Source organism: Rhea pennata, chromosome 6 (genome assembly GCF_028389875.1).
Source record: "Rhea pennata isolate bPtePen1 chromosome 6, bPtePen1.pri, whole genome shotgun sequence".
NCBI lineage: Eukaryota > Metazoa > Chordata > Aves > Rheiformes > Rheidae > Rhea > Rhea pennata.
Genome location: NC_084668.1, coordinates 2,532,167 through 2,558,479, shown reverse-complemented (window position 1 = coordinate 2,558,479; position 26,313 = coordinate 2,532,167). Strand labels below are relative to the sequence as shown.

General features: G+C 48.7%; 1 protein-coding gene across 1 annotated transcript; it reads right to left on the bottom strand.

Annotated features, from left to right (window-relative positions):
• Positions 1 to 13,231: 13,231 nt before the first annotated feature.
• Positions 13,232 to 26,218, bottom strand: RND3 (Rho family GTPase 3). The gene is made up of 5 exons (XM_062578282.1): positions 25,910 to 26,218; positions 25,726 to 25,813; positions 18,588 to 18,697; positions 17,068 to 17,202; positions 13,232 to 13,789 (listed from the first exon to the last, which is right to left on the bottom strand). Exons 1-5 carry the CDS (start codon positions 26,057 to 26,059, stop codon positions 13,538 to 13,540), a joined length of 735 nt encoding a protein of 244 aa, XP_062434266.1. The 5' UTR covers positions 26,060 to 26,218; the 3' UTR covers positions 13,232 to 13,537.
• Positions 26,219 to 26,313: the final 95 nt, after the last annotated feature.

Sequence of the window (26,313 nt, the reverse complement as noted above, 5' to 3'; positions counted from 1 at the left end):
TATACAAAGCACCGCGGAGGAAGCGCGAGTTACAGTACCGCCGACCCAGAGCATATGGGAAGCATTTCGGAATTTGTTGCTTTTTCACCAGTTTCTCCGTCCATGCAGAACACCGTTTGGAGGAAAAGCCGGGGCGGCCCGTGCCACCCGTGGCCTCCCGGCGGCAAAGCCGAGTCACGCGCCGCGCCAGCCACCGCACTGAGGCCGCTGCGCTTGGCGGATTTTGCAGATTTTCTCGTTAAAGCCAAGCAGCTCAAGCTACCTGCGAGCGGCTTGCTGTAAAACCAGCCGTCATGGAAGAGCTGCTTGAGTCGAGCGTTGCAAAATGGAGCAGGCTGCTGTGGGGTCCCCATGCTGCTGGAGCACCCGCAAGGAGACTGGGATGGACAACAGGGGCAAACAGCGCGGGAGCCGCAGTGCCAGGGCACGGGGAATGCAGGAATTGCAGCGCTGGAGCGCGGGAACCACAGGAGCTGCAGTGCCAGGGCACGGGGAATGCGGGAATTGCAGCACTGGAGCGTGGGAACCGCAGGAGCCGCAGTGCCAGGGCACGGGGAATGCAGGAATTGCAGCGCTGGAGCGCGGGAACCACAGGAGCCGCAGTGCCAGGGCACGGGGAATGCAGGAATTGCAGCGCTGGAGCGCGGGAACCACAGGAGCCGCAGTGCCAGGGCACGGGGAATGCAGGAATTGCAGCGCTGGAGCGCGGGAACCACAGGAGCCGCAGTGCCAGGGCACGGGGAATGCAGGAATTGCAGCGCTGGAGCACGGGAACCACAGGAGCCGCAGTGCCAGGGCACGGGGAATGCAGGAATTGCAGCACTGGAGCGCGGGAGCCGCAGGAGCCGCAGTGCCAGGGCACGGGGAATGCAGGAATTGCAGCGCTGGAGCGCGGGAACCACAGGAGCCGCAGTGCCAGGGCACGGGGAATGCAGGAATTGCAGCGCTGGAGCACGGGAACCACAGGAGCCGCAGTGCCAGGGCACGGGGAATGCAGGAATTGCAGCACTGGAGCGCGGGAGCCACAGGAGCCGCAGTGCCAGGGCACGGGGAATGCAGGAATTGCAGCGCTGGAGTGCGGGAGCCGCAGGAGCCGCAGTGCCAGGGCACGGGGAATGCAGGAATTGCAGCGCTGGAGTGCGGGAACCACAGGAGCCGCAGTGCCAGGGCACGGGGAATGCAGGAATTGCAGCGCTGGAGCGCGGGAACCACAGGAGCCGCAGTGCCAGGGCACGGGGAATGCAGGAATTGCAGCGCTGGAGTGCGGGAGCCGCAGGAGCCGCAGTGCCAGGGCACGGGGAATGCAGGAATTGCAGTGCTGGAGCACGGGAACCACAGGAGCCGCAGTGCCAGGGCACGGGGAATGCAGGAATTGCAGTGCTGGAGCGCGGGAACCACAGGAGCCGCAGTGCCAGGGCACGGGGAATGCAGGAATTGCAGCGCTGGAGCACGGGAACCGCAGGAGCCGCAGTGCCAGGGCACGGGGAATGCAGGAATTGCAGCGCTGGAGCACGGGAACCACGGGAACTGCAGTGCCAGGGCACGGGGAATGCAGGAATTGCAGCACTGGAGTGCGGGAACCACGGGAACTGCAGTGCCAGGGCACGGGGAATGCAGGAATTGCAGTGCTGGAGCACGGGAACCACAGGAGCCGCAGTGCCAGGGCACGGGGAATGCAGGAATTGCAGCGCCGGAGCGCGGGAACCACAGGAGCCGCAGTGCCAGGGCACGGGGAATGCAGGAATTGCAGCGCTGGAGCGCGGGAACCGCAGGAGCCGCAGTGCCAGGGCACGGGGAATGCAGGAATTGCAGTGCTGGAGCGCGGGAGCCGCAGGAGCCGCAGTGCCAGGGCACGGGGAATGCAGGAATTGCAGCACTGGAGCGCGGGAACCACAGGAGCCGCAGTGCCAGGGCACGGGGAATGCAGGAATTGCAGCACTGGAGCGCGGGAGCCGCAGGAGCCGCAGTGCGAGGGCACGGGGAATGCAGGAATTGCAGTGCTGGAGCACGGGAACCACAGGAGCCGCAGTGCCAGGGCACGGGGAATGCAGGAATTGCAGCGCCGGAGCGCGGGAACCACAGGAGCCGCAGTGCCAGGGCACGGGGAATGCAGGAATTGCAGCGCTGGAGCGCGGGAGCCGCAGGAGCCGCAGTGCCAGGGCACGGGGAATGCAGGAATTGCAGCGCTGGAGCACGGGAACCGCAGGAGCCGCAGTGCCAGGGCACGGGGAATGCAGGAATTGCAGCGCTGGAGCACGGGAACCACAGGAGCCGCAGTGCCAGGGCACGGGGAATGCAGGAATTGCAGCGCTGGAGCACGGGAACCACAGGAGCCGCAGTGCCAGGGCACAGGGAATGCAGGAATTGCAGCGCTGGAGCACGGGAGCCGCAGGAGCCGCAGTGCCAGGGCACGGGGAATGCAGGAATTGCAGCACTGGAGCGCGGGAACCACAGGAGCCGCAGTGCCAGGGCACGGGGAATGCAGGAATTGCAGCGCTGGAGCGCGGGAGCCGCAGGAGCCGCAGTGCGAGGGCACGGGGAATGCAGGAATTGCAGTGCTGGAGCACGGGAACCACAGGAGCCGCAGTGCCAGGGCACGGGGAATGCAGGAATTGCAGCGCCGGAGCGCGGGAACCACAGGAGCCGCAGTGCCAGGGCACGGGGAATGCAGGAATTGCAGCGCTGGAGCGCGGGAGCCGCAGGAGCCGCAGTGCCAGGGCACGGGGAATGCAGGAATTGCAGCGCTGGAGCACGGGAACCACAGGAGCCGCAGTGCCAGGGCACAGGGAATGCAGGAATTGCAGTGCTGGAGCGCGGGAACCACAGGAGCCGCAGTGCCAGGGCACGGGGAATGCAGGAATTGCAGTGCTGGAGCGCGGGAACCACAGGAGCCGCAGTGCCAGGGCACGGGGAATGCAGGAATTGCAGCGCTGGAGCACGGGAACCGCAGGAGCCGCAGTGCCAGGGCACGGGGAATGCAGGAATTGCAGCGCTGGAGCACGGGAACCACAGGAGCCGCAGTGCCAGGGCACGGGGAATGCAGGAATTGCAGCGCTGGAGCACGGGAACCACAGGAGCCGCAGTGCCAGGGCACAGGGAATGCAGGAATTGCAGCGCTGGAGCACGGGAGCCGCAGGAGCCGCAGTGCCAGGGCACGGGGAATGCAGGAATTGCAGCACTGGAGCGCGGGAACCACAGGAGCCGCAGTGCCAGGGCACGGGGAATGCAGGAATTGCAGCGCTGGAGCACGGGAACCACAGGAGCCGCAGTGCCAGGGCACGGGGAATGCAGGAATTGCAGCGCCGGAGCGCGGGAACCACAGGAGCCGCAGTGCCAGGGCACGGGGAATGCGGGAATTGCAGCACTGGAGCGCGGGAGCCGCAGGAGCCGCAGTGCCAGGGCACGGGGAATGCAGGAATTGCAGCACTGGAGCACGGGAGCCGCAGGAGCCGCAGTGCCAGGGCACGGGGAATGCAGGAATTGCAGCACTGGAGCGCGGGAGCCGCAGGAGCCGCAGTGCCAGGGCACGGGGAATGCAGGAATTGCAGCACTGGAGCACGGGAGCCGCAGGAGCCGCAGTGCCAGGGCACGGGGAATGCAGGAATTGCAGCGCTGGAGCACGGGAACTGCAGCACGGTGCCCCGGGAACCGCGGGGACCGGCGTCACCGGCCCTCGCTCAGCGGCACCACGGCAGCCTCGGGCAGTGCCGAGAGCGGTGGCAGCTGAGGAAATAAGAGCTGAGAAAGCAAAATCCTCATTTTTTCTGGCCTCGCCTCGCGACCCGTCTCAGTAGCGAAACCGAGCGGTGCGCGGCCCGGCTGCCGCCGCCGTCAGTGCTGCACACGTGTCGGCACCACGAGGGCCGGGGTTGAGCGCAGCTCCCCGGGGCGATGCGGGAGGATGAGCTGTGGGGCCGGCTTGCGCACTGTGCCGCGCGAAATTCTGCCGTTTCAGGAGCTCCAGGTACCTTTGGAAAGCCGGGCTGCCTGCCCTAAGAGGGAGGGGAAATCCCTGTTTTTGGGGTGCACAGCCAAGAAACCTCGGCCCTCTTTGCGCCGTCCTGGGCTCAGAGCTCAAGGCAGAATGCAGTCCTGTCCCCATCCTATCCCATCCCCATCCCCATCCCACCCCACCTCATCCCCATCCCCATCCCACACCATGCAGTTGTCACTCACCCCGCTCCTGAAACGGAGCTACGCGGTGCCTGTGAGCAGCCTCCAAAACTGGGCAAAACCTGCTCCGGGCCCGGCTCTCGCCTCCCGGGACGTTTCCCACCAGCAGGCCGAGGACGTGCCTTTCTTGCAGCAGGCTGCAGATATAACGGAGTTTTTGCTCGTCATCCCCCCAAAAGACCCCGGGCGCAAGCGAGCGGCGCTGCAGGGAGCTGCCGCAGGCGGCGATTTCGGGGGGGGGGCCGCGAACCAAGGACGAGGACGGGCGAGGATCGCAGATACGAACACGGCTGGTTTTCTCCCCCCTGCGCCGAGCAAAGAGCTGTTTTATAAATCATTTCGGATAAACAGCCACAAGTGAAGCTTTGTTTCCCGTCCCCGCCGGAGACACTGTGCAGGCACCGATAGTCCCGGCTCGCTGCGCTCGGTGCCAATAAATCTGCCGTACGCGATGCGAGCGCTGCCAAGAAAATCCCCCCAGACCTGGGCTGCTTTCAGCAGAGCATATAGGAGAAAGACTGCATAAATACCGCAGTTTTGCCCCCGCGCCGCCTCTCCAACCTCCTGCAAACTCGAGCGAGTTTCCTGGCCGCGGCGTTTGCGCCAGCTACGGAGGAGGCAGCACCTGGGCGAGAAACGCGCAGGTTCCTCCCAAAGTTGACCGCGTCGTGCGTTAAAAACACCCGTGCCGCAGCTGCGGCTGCCCCGGGGCGGTTTCCTGGGGGGGGGGGGGGGTTATTTCCTGCTTTTAATCGCCACGGTTTCGCCGCTAGAAACCCGCGGGCGCAGCGCGACGGATTCGCGGTGCCGGGAGCCGCGACCCGGCGCTCGGCTCCCCCGCGGCGCGCCGGGACCGCGGCGACACGGCGGGGAAAGGGCAGGGCGGCTGCTCTCCTCGTGCCACGCTCCGGGGCTTCCCCAGCGCCCAGACCGAGGGGGCTTCGAGCGCTGCCCCCCGCCCCGCGCGCAGCCGGTGGCCAGCAGGCGCTTAGACGCGGGTGAGCGTCAGGCCTGCGGAGGACGTTTGCAGGGGACCGGGTCCCCTCCCCATCCCCGGCCGCACCAGAACGATCGCGTGCCTCGAAACCGCCGTTTAGTCATTTCTGGTTCAATTCTACAACATTTAATCCATTTTTTTACCCTCGCATTTACATAAGGACTGAGCCAAGCAAAGCAACGCTGGCTGTGAGCAGGGATTCCCCAGCCACACTGCTTCTCCCTTGGGGATGAGCGGGGTCACCACGTGGGGATGGGCAGGGCCACCACTCGGGGATGAGTGGGGTCACCACGTGGGGATGGGCAGGGCCTCCATGTAGGGATGAGCAGGGTCACCATGCAGGAATGATCAGGGCCACTGTGTGGGGATGAGCAGGGTCACCACGTGGGGATGGGCAGGGCCACCACTCGGGGATGAGCGGGGTCACCACGTGGGGATGGGCAGGGCCTCCATGTAGGGATGAGCAGGGTCACCATGCAGGAATGATCAGGGCCACTGTGTGGGGATGAGCAGGGTCACCATATGGGGATGAGCGAGGCCACCATGTAGGGAAGAGCAGGGCCACCATAAGGGGATGAGTGAGGCCACCACATAGGGATGAGCAGGGCCACCATGCAGGAATGAGCAGGGCCACCATGTAGGGATGAGCAGGGCCACCACGTGGAGATGAGCAAGGTCACCATGCAGGGATGAGCAGAGCTACGATGCAGGAACAAACTTTTTTTCCCTCCTTAATTTAGGGAAAGGAGCCACTTTTGCTGCTACCCTCCTAGGAAACCTGCCCAAGGCAGACACCTGCTGCGGGAAGCTCCATCCCAGCAGCTGAAATCCACCAAAACCCTCCACAGCTGCAAGCGGGGAGGAGCTGGGCGAGGTGGCGGAGGGGCCGGAGACGCAGAGCCGCGTGGCGCCGGGGGAGCGTAAACCCGGGCGGCAGTGAAACGGGGTGAGCTAAAGTCAGCCCGAAAGTTTCCGTGCTCCGTCGGCCCTCGAGAGGCGCCCCTTAAATGGGGGCAAGGCCGCCGAGACGCTTCCTCCGGAGGAATCGTCTAAATAAGGATATTTATAACGAACGCATTAGTTAAGATTGTCGGCTAGAGTTTCTTCTGAATCTGGACTTTGTTTACTTTATAGAAATTAGGGCAACCTGTTTCCTCTCTGAGTTTTACTAATTTACTGCCGCGGTTAGATACAGCTTACAGGGATTTTCTTCCATACCTTTGAAAAGAAGAAGGCCTGTATGACATAAAGAAAAGAGATTTTAAAATCTGGCCTCTAAAATCTGATGGGGAGGAATAAGCTGGAAACTTAGCAGTGATCGGCTCTTCTCAGCTCCCAGTCTGGCAGCTTCGGTGTTAGCAGCGTGAACGTGCTTCAGCCAGGGAGGCTCCAGCAGCGCAGCCCTCCTCTGCGCCGACCGCACGGGGAGGCGCTAGTTAAAGCAGGCGAGTCAAATTCTCCAGGGCTTCGGAGGAGGCGCGTGTCCTTCAAGGGGCACCTGGCAAGCGGGGAGCTTCCCCGGCGGGGGAAACCCGTGGCAGATGCCACCTCCGACCTCCGTGGCCGGCGCTGGTGGGCCGCCATGCCCACGGGCGGCCCCGATCCTCGGTGTCGTCAACATCACGAGGACGATTCCCGTGCGTAACGTTAAGTGTGTATCTCTTGTTTTGGTTGGGCTTTCGTAATGGCACTAACTGCACATGGTGACTAGTTCAGCGTTGTGTTGCTTCTCTGGGAAACCAGATAGTCACTTTACTACACACTTCTAAAAAATATTTCTACTGATGATAGAGAAACATTAAGTGTGGGAGGAAAACGTTAAAAGAATTCATCTTCGTTAACCAAAATTTCTTTTAATAGCAGCTGCCATTTTCCATTTCTGCTCTCGCTCGTGCAGCTGTTTCAGTGGAGTAAATGCCCTCTCCCAGTTCCTGAGCTGCCTACAATAAATCGGTTTCTTTTCAGCTCGGGCTGAATTAATTCAGCTTCCCTGCGGAGAACTTCAGTTTTTACATTGGCTTCTTAGAGGGTCAGAGCTGGAGGCGAGAGAACGGCAAGACCCGGGTGAATTTTGTGTTCGGTGGGGGGGCGGGATGCCGAAGACCTGCGTTGAAGCCGCCGAGCGCTGCCCGGGGCAGGGACCCGGGGTGGGCGATCGGGGCAGCGCCGCGGACGCCCGCCCCGGCGGAAGGGCCGCGCTGGCCTCTTGCACGAACGGGAGAGAGAATTAGGCCGGGAGTGATGTTTTCCCAGGACAAATCCAGCTTTTTCATCAACGTTTTGGAGGAACCCTCCACACGTGGATTTTGACCCTCTCGCCTTTCCACGGAGATGAAGCCTCCGGGGAAACCCGAAAGCTCTTGCAGAGCCCCGTTGCCCCACGCAAAGGCTCGAGTTCAGCCGGTTTGGAAAGAAACCGTCCAGGAAACACGTCTCTTCCGAGCATCGCCTGCGGGCGCGCGCGCCGGGAGCGTCTCCGGCGGCACCGCGGGCCCTTCCGCTCCGCGTCCGGGCGGGAAGGCTCGCGGGCGGCGCTGCGAGCGAGGAGCGCCCGTCTCGCACCTGCTCTTCCGTTCACACGCGGGCAAACTCCGACTGTTCCTCTTCAGTGGATTTGCACAAGGAAAGTATTTAGCAGCTTTCGGAGGGTTTTTCGGCATTTCTGCCGCGATACGCGTAACAGCGAAGCCTTTGAGCCGCCAGCTTTAGTTTTTGTGGAGTGCATGAATCAGTGAGCTAAAAAAAGTATTTCCTGCTCCACAGTTGTAGGATTGCTTCCTTTTTCACAGGTCCGTTTTAAAATTGGATGCAATCGTTTCCTTCGGCTGCTTATCGCTAATCATACAAGCTAATTTAAGGAGGGAGAAAGAGAGAGACTTGGCAGAACATTTCCCCTTGGATACCGAGCTACTTTAGCTTTCGCAAGACTCTTGAGCAACTCCCTGGCGACAAGAAAGCGGCCTGGAGCTTCCCCTCGCCAGGGTTCGGCGCCGTCCAAGCGCCCGTCGGGAGACCAGGATTTCCCGGGCAGCCGAACGAGCTGCTTCGCCTGCAGGAAAACAGAGGAGGCGCTGCTGGCTCGAGCGCGATGCAAACGCGCCGGCGCTCGCCCGCCTTGCGGCTCCGAGGACGGCGGCGGAGCCGCTACAGCTCGTCTCCGGCTGCGGGATTCTGGGCGGCTTTTGTGCAAACAGGTTAAAAAGGAAAAAAAAAAAAAAAAAAGAGGCAAAGTCCATGGGGAAAAGAAATGTTCTTTTGCAAGGGAGTTTGTTAGGAAGAAGCCCAACAGCCTGCGAATTAGTAACGATTTGCTTCTCGGCGAATCGCCCTTCGCCGAGGAGAGGCAGCTCCGGTTCGCGCGGGTACGGACCGCGCGGGCAGCGGGAAGAAGCGCGCGGGGCCGCCCGGGCGGCTCCGGACAGCTCCCGCGACGGACCTTTACGGGTCGCTCTGCTCGCCTGCCAAATAGTTCAGCGAGGAATTTGGGGCTGTTTGGTTTTGCTGTCCACGGTCTTCCTGCTGGGTTGGTGTCACGCTGGCTACTCGCTCCCGATTTGAAAAGGATCCCGCTCTAAGCACTTCCTAACTAGAAATATTCTCCAAAGCAGCATGTTGCTCAATCGCACAGACTCTGTGCAGCGAGGATTTCGTGTTCGGTAGCGCTCTGATTCAGCACCTAACATATCCCACCAGCTTTTGAAGCGCCTTCTCTTGTGGATCCCTTGGTATTTTGCTGCAGTGCGTGTATTTAGCAAGACGCCTCAGTTACTGTAAGTGATTGCATAACCCAGTTGTGCAATAAAAGACCAAAAAAAAAAAAAAAAGGAAAAAAGGGCGAAAGGACAAAAGTTAAATGATTCTGGAAATAGACTGAGACATGAAAATCTGCCAAACTTATTTTCCAGGGACCAAATGGTACTTAAGAGAAACATCTGACCAAACCACAGGCTACAAATGAACAAAGCTCTGGAGTTACTGCCCTGCTGACTTCAACAAGCAGCTATAGGGTGGATGTGGGCAACAGTCCTGCAAACCTCAGTCCCTCAAAAGGCAAATAAAACCAGGCTTCTTCAGCTGTGCGTGCCCCCTCCGCCCAGGCGACCAGCTGCGGCCACGCGGGCTCAGAAAAGCAAACCTTTGCTCTCACCTCTTGCTCAGAGGTCTAAAATGCCACTTAGCCAAAACTAGTACGAGAAGTTCCAAACGAACAACAAAAACATCCTACGGCAACTGGTCTGATGGAAGTGGTAAAACTCGCAGCAATAAGAACCAGCAAGCTGGACTCTTCAGTGGGAACTGCTCGCTTTCTGGGAAAAAGAGATTATTTACTTCCAATCACATGACGATGAAATACTTGCTGTTCCAAGGACGCACAGCCTATGTCCAAGAGCTGGCTAAACAATTTTGTGATTTACTAACACTCATTTTCCATATGTGCTGGAACACTGGGGAAGCTGGAGCAGTTATAGAGAAAACTTACATTGTTCCAGCATTTTTTTTTATTATTTTTTAATGTTAGAAGGAAACTGTAGATAAATCAAAGCACCTTCATCTTCCACCTACCTACAGCAAAATAAAGGAGGGACTCGAAAGGACTGAGCTAGCACGATTAAAGCAGGGTAATGCAACTAATGATCAAAGCGGTTTAATGGAAAACAGACTTTTGTTCAACTTGGTATCTGTTTTTTGTAAAATTCCAAGCAGGGCTGAGAATGTTAATAGGCTCCCCGTAATCTAAGCCACTTGACTTGTGACCACACATCGTGAAACAGGAATGACAGGAAATCAAGATTGCACGTGCATTTAAATGGATCAAAAATTACTCAAGAACTTGGAGAGATCTCAACAGCAAAATGTGACCGTGGGATCATCAACAGGAAAGTATGTTTCTACTGAGGTTTCAGGGAGATTATTTCTTAGTCCTAAACTACTTCGCAATTTTACCAAAATCCAGAAAACATTAAATCAGCAGATTAAAAAAAAATAGTAAAAGAGGAATAAGCAATGGAGAGCAAGCGTCACCGTATCGCAAGCGGAACCCGCCTGCGCGACAGCCGGACGTTAGGCCAACGAGCCCAGAGCACTTCCGCGGGCCACCTCCGAAGCGCGCCGCGGGCCCCCCGCCTCGGCCGGGCTCCCCCCGGGGCGCCGGGGCCGAACGGGGCACGGCTAGCCTAACCGCAGAAACGGCAAAGCGCTCCCGGTAGGTAAGTGTAACCTCTACCGGAGGACTGCGTCCAGCTCTGACATCTTTAACTCAGAAAGAGAAGCAAGGAAACTGAGAGCACAGAAAAAAACCACACAGATGACTAAATACGAACTGAAAAACATCGCTTATAGCAAGGCTCAGAGAGTTATTGACAAAGGACTCGGTATGTTTAGTTTAACAAAGAGAAAGTGAAGAGGCAACTTAATTATAGACTGTAATTACCTACGAGGGGTATTTTAAATGTAATAATAAAGAACATGCCAATCTAATACACAGCAAGACGAAAGGCCTGGAGGCTGGAACAAGACAAGCGCAGACTACAAATAAGATGCAGCTTTTAGGGGCGAGGATGATTACCCCCTGGCGAACACAACCAGGCTCGGCGCTCAGTCTCGCAAGGGGATTCCTGAGCCACAGCTGCACGCTCTCACAGCGGATCGTCTCCAGGTCCAGGGGGAACTGAGGAAGGGCCTGCGCCTTACGGATGAGCAGGTGACAGTGGTCCTCGGGAAGCTACGAATTGCTGAAAGACCACTTCACCTCTGAGTGGCATTTCATACTGTGCACTGTCTTACGAATAAGGGCTGCCTTCTTACACAGTGAATTATTCAGTAACACACCACACGCACAACTCCGAGGGAACAAAAATTCCTTTGATTATCATCAGAAATAGAAAAGGATCATCAGGTGCCAAACCCAGGGCAATTACAAGCATCAGCAAGACAAGCAACTGCTAGGACTTGGTAATGACTTCAGAAACGGAGCGAACACACATGCCCCAGTAGACCCAGTCTTGCCCCAATTTTGCTGGGCAGCAGCACGTTGGCCGTGCTCAGGATCTCACCCTCAAGGCCTCCCCGAGAGCCTGAAGTATGCAACACAGCGCTCACATATCAGGACTCCTCTTTCAAGGGTCATAGCAACCATGTTGTCACATGACGGCAGAAAATATGCACGTCTGTTGGTGAGAAAGGCCTGCCTTTAATTCAGAGCGCGCAGTAACGAATGGCTCGCAGGAACAATGTATGCGAGACCTTTCAAAAAGCAGCATTCAATGCTTTGGAGGCTAAAGAAAGCCACAATTCACTTGTTTGCTTGCTCCAGTTTCTCCAGCCTCTAATTTTTGTGAAATGCAGCTCAGATAAGCCCACCACACTGCATGCTTTTATAAATGGCAAAAAAAAACCCAAAATGCTCTTGCAAGAGTCAGAGAGACTGATTTCTATTCAAATCACATTCAAATTCCAAGCTAAGCCTGGCCTACGGTTCTGTACAATTACGTCCACAAAACACACAAGTAACAATGAACTAACGCACAAAAGCCATTTACACTACAAGTCAATTACATTTTTTTTATTCAAAGAAAAAAAAAGGTATTTTAATAAATACTGCAGAAACATTAACCAAACATACAAAGTGACTTCAACAATAAAAAAAGTAATGAATGTCCTGTTTTATAACAGTTATAACTTATTTTCTTTTCACAATATTTAAATACAGAAAGCATTTACCAGCTATTTTGTAATACTGTCCTAAGCGCATGGTTGCATCAATCAAAAGCTTATTAATGGTGGTAAAAATGTCTTTTTGTGGGTAATAACTGGAATAGTTTTTCTTCTTTTAGCAGATGAAACAAAGTGCTGGCAACACATGGAGCTGAGTATTAACTACGGTAATCCTTTACCTTTGCACAAGTCAACATGAACACAGCTTTAATACTTCAAAAATGAAGCATCATCATTGGAAATAATGCTTGTTCTCAACAAGCTATAGCCACACTGGTTCCAGCTTACAGTATTCTTTGAGAGAAGCCATGAAGTGATGTTGGTCAGTAAACAGTTGCAAACTATTTTAAAGGCTGATTTATATAACAATAGCAATCAGTAAGCTAAAAAGAACTTGACTCATCTGGTTCACTGAAGTTATGCTTAATGATCATTGTCTGGATATGTATATATCAATCTTAAAGACAAAATGCAGTATCCAGTTTCCACCGGGGACCCCTTAAGGCGTCACAGTTCTGCAGACTCCATTTTCTCACAGTGCTCACTGTGAGCAAATGAAATCTGTAGCAAGAGAGTTGTCCCAAATAATCATATGAGAGTGTATAGGATACAAGCTAATCTGGCTCTGCCGGCTCATTTGCAGATTCTTGGGTTTTTTTAAACATAATTGCAGAGAACCGTATCACAGAACAGCACTTCTCCCCAGCATTTTCAGAGGGATAGATCTTGGGAACTGCTGGACTCTTCAAGGCATAACAGAAGCAGGAATCTCAGGGCTTTCCCAGATGGGCAATAAGGCTTAATGAATTACTTTTTAGAACTAAGGATCATTTGTAATCATAGCTCTTTAGCACCTTTCATTCGATAATTGAACCTACATTGACATACCCATACAGTACACCAGAACTTGGGATCATTTCCATTTTAAATTACAATCTCAAAAAGGAATGGAAAGTCAAGAGTCCTGTAACAGGCAGGCAGCTTGCCCCCACATATCAGTTTGACCTGTTGTGAGGGCACCTATAATACTGGGAAGTCTCAAACTGTCATGTTTTTCACCATCTTGTTCAAGTTTAGATTGTGCTGCCATCTCAGCAAACAAACAAACTCAGAACTTCTCACATACAGTGTTTTCCTCTACATGACCCACAGGCCTTCATATAGTTTCCATTTTAATGATGAGCTACTAGAAAATTATATCATATCCTTTGGAAAACTATAAGTCACAGGGAGAGCCTTCTAATGGGGAGGGCATAGTAAAGTCTGTTTAAAGAAAGTAAATTATTACTTTCTCAAAATCAAACTGATAGCATCCAGGAGTAGGGCATTAACAAAAAACAAACACACTGTCAAGGACATCTCTTCTTTGTGGTGCTATTTTTCCATTCACCCTCTTTTCTCAGCACATTCAAATATTCTCCTTTTTTGGCATTTTCTTCCATGTACCATTTCTTGATGCCACCTCATTTAGAGCTATTTCTTCTCACTGCTTGGTCTACATGCTCAGTTCCTAAGTACAGTCTCAAAGAACAGGTGAAGAGTCTCCTTTAAAGCACTGGCGTAAGCCTTCATTATATACCATGTGGCCGTGCACTTCATTGAGCCTTCACCTCTCCCCAAAAGACTCTTCCTCCTTAAAATCATCTAGGTCCTTCACATCACAGTGCAACTCTTTGCTTTGTCCTTTCGCAAATCTGTAGCCACTGTAGAAAGTTCTGGCCTGCCAGGCATATGTGAAATTCGCTTCGTTGCCCTCTGTGATTTGTTTCTTTTAACATTTTTATTTGTTTTATTCACGCACGCCAAGGTGGCAACATGAAAAATGTCTCTGACACTGTTTTCTGACTGTAAGGCTGAGCATTCAATATACGTTGCTGCTCCAATCTGTTTGGCCATATTCGCACCCTAAGGGAAAAGAAAAAAAAAAAAAACACACAATCAATACCAAGCTTCCATACAGAGCCAAAGTAAACCCCAGAATTGCTCTTCAGCACTGTTTTCATACACGATGTTTTGAGAAAACCAAAGCTGAAACACCAGTGCGACAGCCAGCAACTCATTTTGCAAAATAAACAGAGCTTTGGTTCCAAGATGTATTATACAAATATTCAGGCATTATTCCCTGTGAGGGAAAACACAATTTGAAAGGGAGACGATAAGCTTAGTGACCTGAAAATAGCTGCAGAATCCTGAAGAATATTTAGTAGGGCCTTTCTGCAATTACACTCATATGCCTTACTTGCACTGGTGAAGCATGTGCTCACTGCAAAAGGTGTAGACTTAGCAGCTTCCAGATTTAAGCCTCGTATTTCCAGAAAGGGTATTTTGACTCCTTTATAGGCTACTATATGCCTTTGTCCTGAAAGGTAAGTCCCTGTTACGTTTTGGTGAGTAGGGAGAGGATTTATAAAGTGTTGAGTTTTGGGTCAGTCACATGAACTTGTTATTATGGGAAGGGGAGAAATGGGGAGTGGTTACCTAAGCCCTTCTTTTGCAATTTGAAGTGCTTTAGAAACCAGAATACAGAGATTTGTTCCAGCAGTAGAAGAAAAGTGATCAAGCCACTTTGACAGATGACAACAATTCAGTATCCTGTGCTGGATTTTACTACAGGAAGATGATACAACATTGTTTGGAGAAATAAAAATGAATCATTTTAATGAACTTTTACTTCTGAGGAACAAGAGTACAGAAGTCTTCCTTGTGAGTTACTAAATCCAACCATAATCTTGATGGGCCACTCCTAATGTAGCCATGTACATGAGAAGGACAAACAGAGCACTAAAGTCACCCCAACCCCTCCTCTTTGCTCCCAGCTGTTACAACCAGGCTGATGGCATTTATCTATTTGGACCACGTCTTCATTATGTACTGTTTACACTGCAGTGATCCAGTCAGCAGTCATTCTCTTATCAGTAGTAAGCATGATCCATTGATAAATCAGTATAGTTTCTAGGACCAAGCCCTCTGCCCTGTTAAATACCTTAACTCCTACTAACTGAGATAAATCTACATGTTACTATGTCAGAGTGTTTACTCAGGTGTAGCTCACTGGAAGCTGGCTAGCTAGCATATCTGGAAACAGGGTGTCACCCAAGAACCAAATTTATCCTCCAAGTACTTCCTCATGAAATTAAGCAAAATGGGAAAACCCCTGAAGTCTGATCCCATGTTGACTTAGCAAGGCAAGGGAATATAGGAGTAAATTGTGTATCTTGACCCCAGAAGACTTAGCATTGAAGATCCTGAGAAAGTGGGAGGGGAAAAAAAAATCCCACACATTTCTCTCCCCAGCCACATCTCACAGCAGTAGTAAGTCTGTTCTGATATTAAAATGGAATACAATCAGGCTAGGTATTTTCAGGAAAGTTTTGACCCATTTAAACAGGGAGGAAGAGAGTAGTGCTAATGTTATGGGAACATTTACAAAATTTATAATTTAGATTGGTTTTAATCACAACATGAACCATTTCCAATAGCTTTGGCATTTAGCTTTCATGCTAGAACAGACTATGTAATTAAGCAAATGAGATCAGGGAGACTTAGCCCCTTTAATACTCTACTGCTAAATTCTGCAGTGAAGCAGTCTTGTCTAGAACTAGTGCACAACACACAACCAGGTTGTTTTATGGCACTGCTGGGCATTAGCAACAGCAAGAACATAGAATCACTGCTAAGCTTTCATTTTGTGTGAAGTGCAAATGAAATTGTGCAAGTCTGTGGAAGTAAGGTCCTCACTGTATCATGTACAATTTTCCCTTTGCTGTTCAGCCAATTGGTGTATACAGCCAGTTCCTAGTCCCTTGTCTCCAGCCAACTCCTGTTCCAAAGGAGTACAGGCTAAGCTGTGACATCAGATGATGTGAACCTCCAATTCTTAGTGTCAGAAGGCATTTGTTGGTGGACTTTTAATCACTATTTATGGAAAAGGATCAGATTTAGTCATGTTACAGAAGTACTGTAAAGAAGTTTAACATATGAGCTTCAGATTAGGCCTGTCAAGTGGCAGACAAGATTTCTCTTTAGATTTCCAAAGGTCTAATATCTCCCCAAATTAGTATGGAAAACTGCACCTTCAATGCTGAACATGAGAATACATCAGAATAAGCCACCACTTTTGTATAACCAAGACTGCATCTTCTGCAATAAGCAGGATTTAAAGAAAACTGCTGAATTCTTTAACACTGGTAAGAAAATATGGCATCTTAGTTTCAAAGAGTATTATCTGAAATTGGAGAGATGCTTATACCAAAAGTTTAAGCACAGCAAAAAGTTAATGAAACAAGCATAAGTCATGACCATGAAACAGTTCATGTTATATTTTAATTAAGATACTCAGTTTATAGCATCTCAGCACTTTTAAACATGCTGCAGGAGGCTGTATTATTAGTGTAATTACATGTTAGGAGCTGTTGGGTTGGAAAACCTGAGGCTTTGGCAGAAGACATCAAAACCTGTTTGATATTGTAGGTATCATTTTCACTCTTATACCCTGTAGGATATCTGAAACCACCACTGTGATTCAGCTGCAACACAGGACACACATGTGAGTAATAAGGGGAAATTTCTCTGGATGGTCTGATTCCTTTCCCTTTCACCTCAGTTTATTTCCTCTCATCTGCCCTATGTCTGGCTCCAACTTTCTAACTTCCCCAGCAGCACAGAACTTATTGGATTTGCTGCCACCTTCAGAGGGAGCCAAGTTTAAGAAGATATTTTCAAGGAATGGGATTTTAAAGGAGTTAAAGGAGATTACATACAGCACTTGTCATGCTAAAGTTGCATATAACATTAAAATTTGTCTTGAGTTTAGGTTTGATAACTAAATGTCACATCAATTGTTTTAGCTTCTCCACAGAGTCAGAAGTGGCAACTTAAGTTTCTACATGATGATTGAAGTCTCTTTGCAACCAGTGAGGCTTTAAGTGAACTGAATGGAAACTTATGATGCTTAAAGCACACTTCATAGCACTACATGATTGTTTACTGCATCCAGCCTACAAGCAGGCTTTGCCTTTACTCATCATAGCTTCCAAATTCACCTCTGACAACTCCTGGGTAACATAGTATTTGTCTTCTTGGACATATCCACGCTAAAAGGGAGGGAGAAAATGCTTGAAGATGAATGCAATGACTGCAGTCTTACTCTCACCTTCAAGTACAGCAAATGACACAACACTTACCTGATCATAGGACACTGGGGTCTGCCTGTGATTGGAAAGTTCTACTAGTGTGCTCACATCTGTGCGCAGATCCGACTTGCAACCAACCAGAAGCATTTTGGTGTTAGGGCAAAACTCCTGTATTTCACCTTTCCACTGTAAAATTATAGGTTGTTACTATACTGGAATCATTAAGTGTTTAGATTTATTAGACAAGCAATGGAAACAGGAAGTTGGTAAGTCATGCAATTTTATGTGGAAACACTAAGTTTAACATAACCAATGGATGTTTAGCTTGAAGCTAAGCTCTAAATGCACTAGTACCAGCAGTACCTAGTCAAGGATGAAGTCTCAATCCTATACACTCATTAGTTCCATTAACTTACTAACCAAAAAGAGAATGAATGAGATCATATTTACCCAGTGAGTAAAGACTTGCAGGTATGCCGCTCCCCACAGGCGGTAAACAACTGGAAACAACTGGCCGTAGCCATATATGGACAGGAAGCAATGGCACCTGGTGTCATTATAGTCACAGTTCCCTCAATTGAGCTACATACAGAAGCATGTTGGCTATGAGAAAATATTGCTGTATTGGCTCTCAGCTACATTCTAACACCTAAAAATACATTAACTACACCTGAACATCTCACAGGTTCTCAGTAATAAGCCACTCAAACAGAAAACTGATATTCTTTGCGTCCCTCCCCACCCATACTAGGTTACTGCGAGAAAACTAGAAAGGCAACAATTCTACAGCTTAACTACTTATGCCTACAAGCCTCCAGAAGTTAAGATAATCTTTAGCATTTTATGTAAAATATTCAGAGCACTACATGCTACTATAATGCCACTGAATCAGGAATCACAGAAAACAGAAGCCTCAGGTCATTGAACTTCAAAGGCAACACTGCAGAATTAATGTCATGCCCAGTGACTAAGCAGAATGTAAGACCCCTTCGTGATCATGAAGCTTGACTCTCCAACTAGATTGTTTTAACTCAAGTCATAATCAGGCACCAACTCCTGTATCACTGAGCTTCTGAAAAGATCCAACTTTGGTGTGGGGTTATATTGCTGCAGTATAGTCTTACCAATGTCTTCCAACATCATTTGCTCCTAGCTCCTTCTAAGGCATAACAAAGTCATGGCATAGGTCTAAACATTTAGCAGATATGTTAACTGCATCTTTGAAATATAAAGTTTTTCAGTCCTGTTATATGAGTAAAGCTTTGGAGACAACTTCTTGCTGTATCCAGCCTAGTATATTATCCTTAAGTACTCACTGGTGTTTACGGGCAGAGGAACAACAATTTTGTTTCACATCTAAAGGCTGTACCAGGCATTTTGTTTTCAGTTAACTTTCATTCCTTTCAAATGAAGAACTTGTGTTCTATCAGTGCAAAACAGTCTCATCTGGTTCCATTAAGACAGAAAAACATACTGAGGTTTTCAATGTAGGAAACAGTATCACTGACCAGAGTTTCAGAGGCAGGCTACTTATAAACAGAGCTGTACTTAAATGTTTCTCAAGCACTTGCCTTTTTTAGTACACTGTCAAGAGTTTCTGGCCGACTAATGTCGAAACAAATCAAGACAGCATCAGAATCCGGGTAAGACAGTGGACGGACATTGTCATAGTAAGGGGACCCTGCATGGAAATAAAACAAGATCAGTTTCATGAATGTCTGTAGAAAAACTAAAAAACAAGTTTTATTCAGAAAGTTTGTTAAAAAGCTTCACTGAAACCTTTACTAGCAGTCAGCTATCATTTTTTCTTCAAGAATATACTCAGTATTCCCACGAAATATTTTAGTTGCTCATTTCCCCACTTTTTTGTTCCAGCAACAGCTCGCATAAAGATGGATGGCACTCTAGCAATTTGTCTCCTACTGAAAGTTTGCAGTGCTCCCCAATGACCAGGAAAGGGTAATTAGGTAAGAGCAGGTTTAAGACTCAGCATTACTCTGTAGGAATTTGACTTGAGAGAAAAATCTTAACATCCTCTTCCCCCTCATGCCCTAAGCTTCCTCAAAGTAAGTTTGTCAAAGTTTTGACATTAATTGCACTTTCCAAGTGTTTTATAGCAGGCAATTTGATAAATAAACAGAAGGTCAGACTCAGAAGTTGAATTTCTTTAGTCTACAGAACTATTAAGATATTTTCCCTTAAGTTCTAAAATAAAGCAGTTCTGATTTTTCTAATATTTAAAACAAGTTCTAAGCACAAAAGCATCTTTAGTTGTCATGGCTACCAGCAATTTTGGAAGGCTGGTTAGAATTAAGGAACTTTCTAATATTCCCAATAGAAAAGGATTCCAATCCTGTAGGCATGCCTGAGCAAGCATACAGACTAATTTGTACACCAATATATAGGCTTTCAGTAAACTTTAACATATAGTCCATAAAACAACTTTTGATCAATGAAAGATCACAAGCTACTTTTATCTGATGGAACGCAAGCATTGCTTTGCGCAGACTTAACTTCCAGCACTGTTAAGTATGCCGATTTTCTACGAAGTGCAGAACGTCTGCAAACTCAGAGATCTTATTTCTAACATCTGTTGAACTCTGAGGAAGATTTGGGGAAAGCTTTCCTTTTATAAACAGCTCCCATCACAACCAGCATTCAGTTTGGCCCAAAATCTGTGAAGTTTCACTTTCCCAGTAAAAACATTCCTTATTCAGAAGGATAGTTAAACAGTGGTCCAATGGTAGAAAGGCTGACTTTGAAATGCATGTCTATCTTAAAAACAGCATTGTTAACCACATATTCTTTGTCTTTTATAGACCTAAAATATGGCATAGAGTATATGTAACAGGAAGACAGCTTTCAAAAAAAAAAAACAGAAGAGAGTTTTGGGGCTATCATCTAATTATATCACCAATTTTCTTCAACCTATCTAAAACTAATTGTCTGCAAGGTCTCTGAGGCTAAATAGATTAACTGGATTAGAGAAATTCCTCAAGTTTTTAAATGACAGACAGCTCATGCTGTTGCACAGAGCAGAAGGGAATGGTGTGAATGTATCACAGATGACTTCAGTTGGGCAGCTTATGTTAGGAGGAAGGAGTAAAGAATCTCAGGAATGTTGTTTTTGAAGAGTAACACATGGGGAATGAAGCATTACCAAACTAGGTAGCAGAAGGTAGTTTGTTAGACTGACATTTATGAAGATAAGATTTGAATAAAATAGTCTTGTTCAGAGACAACTTTCAAAAACTGCTTTTCAGAAACTGTTAGTTGTCTTCAATAGTAAATAGCATGTTAGTAAGTCATCTAAGCAAACTGACCTGGCTAGTTGAATATTCAGTCTTCTAGGCCAAGCTCTGCTTGCAGTTCCATCAACTAACATGCTTTCACTGAATTATTCTCCAGTTATCTCCAGCACTACTATTATACTGCCAAGAGCCCCAGGGCCAAGTTACTAGCCTGTGGCAGATAAATTGCTGAGGAGTGCCCATTAGCCAGCCACCCATACCGCTTTGCAGTGGCATCAAGCTGGTGCAAGGACAAGCTCCAGAACAAGCACCGGTTCAGTGCTCCAGCAGGTCTGAGCACCACGGCTGCTTTGCAATGCTCAGGCAAGTAAGGGCAGGATTAGCTCCTTGTCTTGACGATCATTACTGTTAGGCCAAATAGTTGCTGGTTAAAAAGGAGTCTCAAAGCCTCACCCAGAAACTAATTCCTTAGACACATACCTAACTTCTCACTCACCAGTGTTCAAGGACAGCACACCATATATGTCCATAAGCATGTATTTATGTATACATACAGTCACCAGCTTCAGCCTAGGCTCCACTTACTATTCAGCTGTAGCTGTGTTTGAAGGGGTTCTTAAGATTTTCCTTCTGAATCTCTCATTAAAAGCTCTGAACACTAGAAGGACTACACATAAAAGAACACTCAACTATTTTCTTCTGAACAGTGTCACTTAGAGTTCTGACTACACTATCAACAAGATATTTGCTGGTCACATTCAAAAGCAGCAACCACCTTTATTATTACACAAACAAAGAGCAGCTGTAGACTTTACTCTGAATCCATTCAATACAGCATTTCATTATTTTACCCAGAGAAATCCTCAGAACCTCGGAATCTTAGGAATGAGACTCAAGTCTAAACAGACAATGTGAACACAGCCCAGTATCACTCTGTTCAGTCTCTCAAGTGAGCCTGCAGATTTGAAGCCACGCCAGCCCACAAGAACACGAGGAGAATGCACAGCTACAGCTATGGTATGCCTGGAAAAATAAGCCTGTTTGACAAAAATGCATTTGATTCTGGTCTTACAAGATAAAACACAGACAACTTGAGTAATTTCTACTTTACCAAGGAATTGGATGATAATGATAGTCCATCCTATTCTGTGCAGAAACATATTCCAATTGCCTCAAATTTCTTATCTGCTTGTCAGTTTAAGTTATTTAAGCCTAAATAATCTAAGCATTTTAATAGTGGTCTACCTCTAAGTCCTCTGTTTCTAGAGGGTGTGAAATGTAAGAAGCTCAGCTTCTAAAGTGAATTATAAGCCCTGCTCAGAAGTATGCTTGGCTCTGGAATAGAGAAGACAAAGCTTAAGCTCAAAGTGTTACTAGTTTAAACAGCAACAGAACTATTCATAGTTAAAGTCAAGCCTTTTTGTTGCTGGCTTAATACTACTTGAAGCCATTAGATCATTGAGCACTGAAGCCCTCTTTGCCTGCAAGTTGCAAAGCCACCACAAACTACCCCAAAAGAGGTGACTCAGCCCCACACCCCTCACAAGCTAAACCCAGGCAAGCTCCTCCCTGCACTGGACTGCTCACACCACACCAAGCAACCAGATATTTGTTTGGAGCCTTCTGGACTCCAGTCAGCCGGATGAAGAGCAGATGAGCAGCAGTATTATCTCACTCCCAAATCCTTGGGCTTACTAATTACCAGCTACACAGAAAGTATATCAAACACTGCAATGGCAACTTTAAGTAGCTTATTCATCATTGATGGCCTTTCCCTTTCCAAACTCCCTCTTGATTTTTTTGTTTATTAACTAGCACAATGCCTCCTCTCCAAAAACAGGAGCTTTACAATAATTGTAGAATTTTCTACATTTAGATTTGTAGATCTAATAGGACTACTAGTAGGTCATCTAACAGTTACAATTGTCAATCCTATTTTTCCCTGCCCCCAGAAGAGAAACTGAAGATAACAGTTATATTATCACGAAGGAAAAAGTCAATGTGATTTAATACAACCAGCTTATAAACAAACTCAATGGCAACAGAAAAATTGGTATTTCCCTTGTGATGCTTACTGTCAGAGAACTAAAAAAAAAAAAAAAAAAAGTAACTTGAAATCTTATGTTAGATATTTTGAAAGATTTCGGTAAGAACTTTGTAATTAACACTACTTACACAGTCACTGAACACACTGTGTGCATTCAAATCACAGTAAAGCTAATTTGGTTTAAAGCTCAAAGGCCCTTCTGGATTTAATTATATGCTAATCCCCAGCAGTGTTTAAGTATTCCTGGCCCTGTTGAGTTGGTTTTTTTTTTTTTTTTTTATTAGAATACCCAGTACAATGCCCACAGTTTGACCAATAAAAACCCTGAAATATACTGTTAGGCAGATGTCTGTCTAGATAGTTAATAGCATCTAATTTCTATGCCAGTCTTTGCTGAGCTAGTAAGAAAGATACTATCCAAGAAGTATTCACTTCTAATGGAAGTGGACAAAAACTTGATGAGTGCACGTTAAACCATGTATATCTTTGTAGACTTAAAGATGTCTAATACATAGTGCCCATGAAATCCCATGGATCACAAGCTTCTTTAGCCTGAAGAAACTTCTTGCAAATATTCTACCTAACAAAATAAACATGCAGCTGCCAAACAGCTGAAGACTGCCATTCTGTATTACCAGAGTGGAATAATTTATAATAGAGTTATTGCAACCAGACATTCCTGCTTTGAATAAAGGGTTGGTAGTCCAAAAAACCAATTGAAATTCAAATTGGCAAGTGCTATCCTTAGTGCTGTGGCTAATTTGAATCCTTATAATGACTTGCTGAACTAGACAGCACCAGAATAGTTGGATAATGAATCTTCCCATTCCACTCATGTCTTGTCCCATATTTTTGTTGATTTACTCGAGATACAATAGAAACTTCCCAACAAGTTTACAGCTAGCTTTAAGAGTTTCCTATAAAGATCAACTCCATGATGCCCTGTATTTTGTAGTTGAAGTCCTCCAGTAAATACCACATTACACAAGCATGTATTTTATGGGTAAACAAAAACCATGACAGCAGTGAAGCCTGTTTCCAACTCTGATGTGAGAATTATTTTACTAAGGCTATCAACTTTTTCCTCATTTCCTGAAAATGGCAGTATCTTGCAATTAAACTTAGCTAAACAGCATCTTTTTATTTTAAGATATACAGAAGTATCCCAAATGACACGGCACTTGTCTGTGTTGCAATGGGGATTAATAGCAAAATACTAATGGAAGTTAAGTCTTATTCTGGACTTAATGACTTCAAAAGCAGGGAAAGGTCTAATTAGGACGTTTACTGTAGTTCATCCAAACACTAGGATGAAGACTACGACAGATCTGAAAAAAACAAAAAAGTATTAGTAAGAATTTAAGATAATACTAAACCGCTATCTTCTGTTGTCTCTTATCTGGTGATTTGATTTTGTACCTGCTTCGTAAGTTTGTTGCAACATTTCTTCTTACAGTCAGCCAGAACTGCTGTTTACAAAGCAACACTTGATCTGCACAACCCCACAGTCAGAGGAACTGCTGTTCAGTACCACTTTAGGCAAGACCAAGCATTTGATCTTCCAAACATTTCCTCTTCTAGTTTCAGATTGCAGACAAATTAGCTTCTGAATCTTAAGCCTGACTCAGTCAAGTTCTGTTACTTCCACAATGGGCCTCAAAACACTACACACATGCAAAGACTAGCATGTGTTTCTTCCAATGTTACTTGAAACACTACAAAAACATTTCACACAAGGGTGTCCCTAGCCTGTTTCTTCTTTTACATACAGATTCCAAGTCTCTGCACATCAGAGGACTTAACCTGCAAGTATGTTGTATTTTAACAGCCAAAGGTGTTTTCCAGAGTAACTGTAACTAGTTTTTTCAAATGTTACTCTGTAGTTTGTTACACTGAGCCCCATAACCAGGATGAAAGCTTAGTTCAGATACATTCTAGAAGTCTAGCTTGGCATGAGATGAAGAAAGAGTCAGTTAAAAACTATGCTGATACAGAATGTGGGCAAAGACACTGCCTTTTCCCAGTTAGTGTTGCAAGAATTTGGAATCATTTCCAGAACAGAAAAAGGAAAGCCAACTCACATCCTAGACTTCACGAGTGGATACAGGTTTGATTTCTGGTAAGAGGGCCAGTTTCACATTTAGAAGAAACTCCTGGGCTCAACAGTAACATAAGCCAGCCACAAAACCTGTATTTAAACCTGCTATAAGAAAGGACTTGCATATCCTGTCAAATTCCCTCACCTTTTCCTCCAGTCACTTCTGGAGTTAGTGGCAGTTCACGTCCTACCTCCAACCACCTCTCCCAGCACACTTAGTTCTCTAACTGCAGAAACTCACTGGCCACTGCCACCTCCCTCCAGCACTGGAGCTGGTGAAATTCAGGGACACATCCTTGTTCCCCTGACAGCAAACCTAGTCCAATTATCAAGTAGTGCAAAATCCAGAGGTGCTACCAGCTTAACAAGAGATCCAGCCACAGAGCTGCAGTCCAAGATTCTCTCCACAACCAGACAAAGCAGCTCAACCTTCGCAGTCATCTTAGTAGGTGAAACAACCTAGGAAATTAAATCTACTATCATTAAATCAGGCATCTGAGCTGTTGTTTTGTGAAATGGCCACTGAAGGCACAATCTTAAGAGCAAAGCAAGACCCCAAGCAAGCTCTTCTGATGTTATCATGAAGATCATTCTCGCTGCAGCCTCGGGAGGCCAAGAAATGCCTGCTGACCTCCCAGTCCTTTTGCTGCTCTAAAGCCTCCCAGTCAGGGCAAGGAAGAGTGCTGTATTTTGTGGCTTTAAAGAAAAGCCTACAAGAAACTGCTGACTCCATTTAACATTACATAAACACATCTCACCACCCTCTGCTAAGGGAAGAAAGGACTGGTACTCATGGAGGAACAGATCAGATGGCCCCTTCAGGCCAAGCAAGGGGGGAAGGCCACTACTGCATGTACCTAGAGAGCTATGGGGTTTGTCTGCACCTTTCCTCTCCCCAACTCACAGAAGTCGAATAGGTGGTTAAGAGTATGTGTTTTAACATGTTAAACAGAAACAGATGCAGCTGCCCTTCACACCTGAAGGCATCCCACGGCGGTGGCAGCAGGAGCTCCCAGGGTGACCCGCCACCCCCCAAGCCGCTGGGGGGCAGGGTGGGGGGCAGCGCAGCGCGGGGCGAGGGCGCGACCCGCCGAAGCTCCCCCGGCCTCCTCGCGGCTCCCGCTCCGCCGCTCGCCTCAGGGGCGGCGACAGCGGCGACCGCCGGGGCAAGATGGCGCCCCCGCGGGGAGCACCTGCCGCCCCGCCGGACGGAACCGGTCTGGGGCGGCGGGGTCCGGTCCGGCCCGGCTGCGTCACGGCGGCGCCCGGCCCGGCTTGGGGGGGGGGGGGGGGGGGGGGGGGTAGGAGCTCACCCGAGGTGTCCCAGAGGCTGAGCTCGATGCGCTGCGCGTCGATCTCGAAGCTGGCCGTGTAGTTCTCAAACACCGTCGGGACGTAGCTCTGCGGGGAGGCGACACACAGCGTTACCGCGGGCTGCGGACACGCACACGGGCACACACGCGCGCGCACGTACACACACACACCGGCCCCACGCACCTCGGGGAAGCAGTCCTTGGCGAAGACGTGGAGCAGCGCCGTCTTCCCGCACTGGCTGTCCCCCACCACCACGATCTTGCACTTCACGTTCTGGTTAGGATCCATGACCGCCTTGCTGGATAATTTCTGGCTCGCTCTTCTTTCCTTCATTGAGGTCGCCTTAGTCCCGCGGGCAGGAAGGCAGAAGGAAAAAATAAAACTAAAACAAAAAAAAAATCTCGTTGGTCCCCCCGCCCCGAAAAAAAACCCGCCGGCGGAGGTGCCCGTGGCCGGACCGCGGGACCCGCCGCCGCTCCCGCCGCCGCGCCGGTCCCGCGCACACTGCTTTGTCCCCCCGCCGCCCGCCCGCTTTTATAGCCGCGCGCCTGCCAATCGCTGCGCGCCGCCCGCCGCCGCCCCGCCCC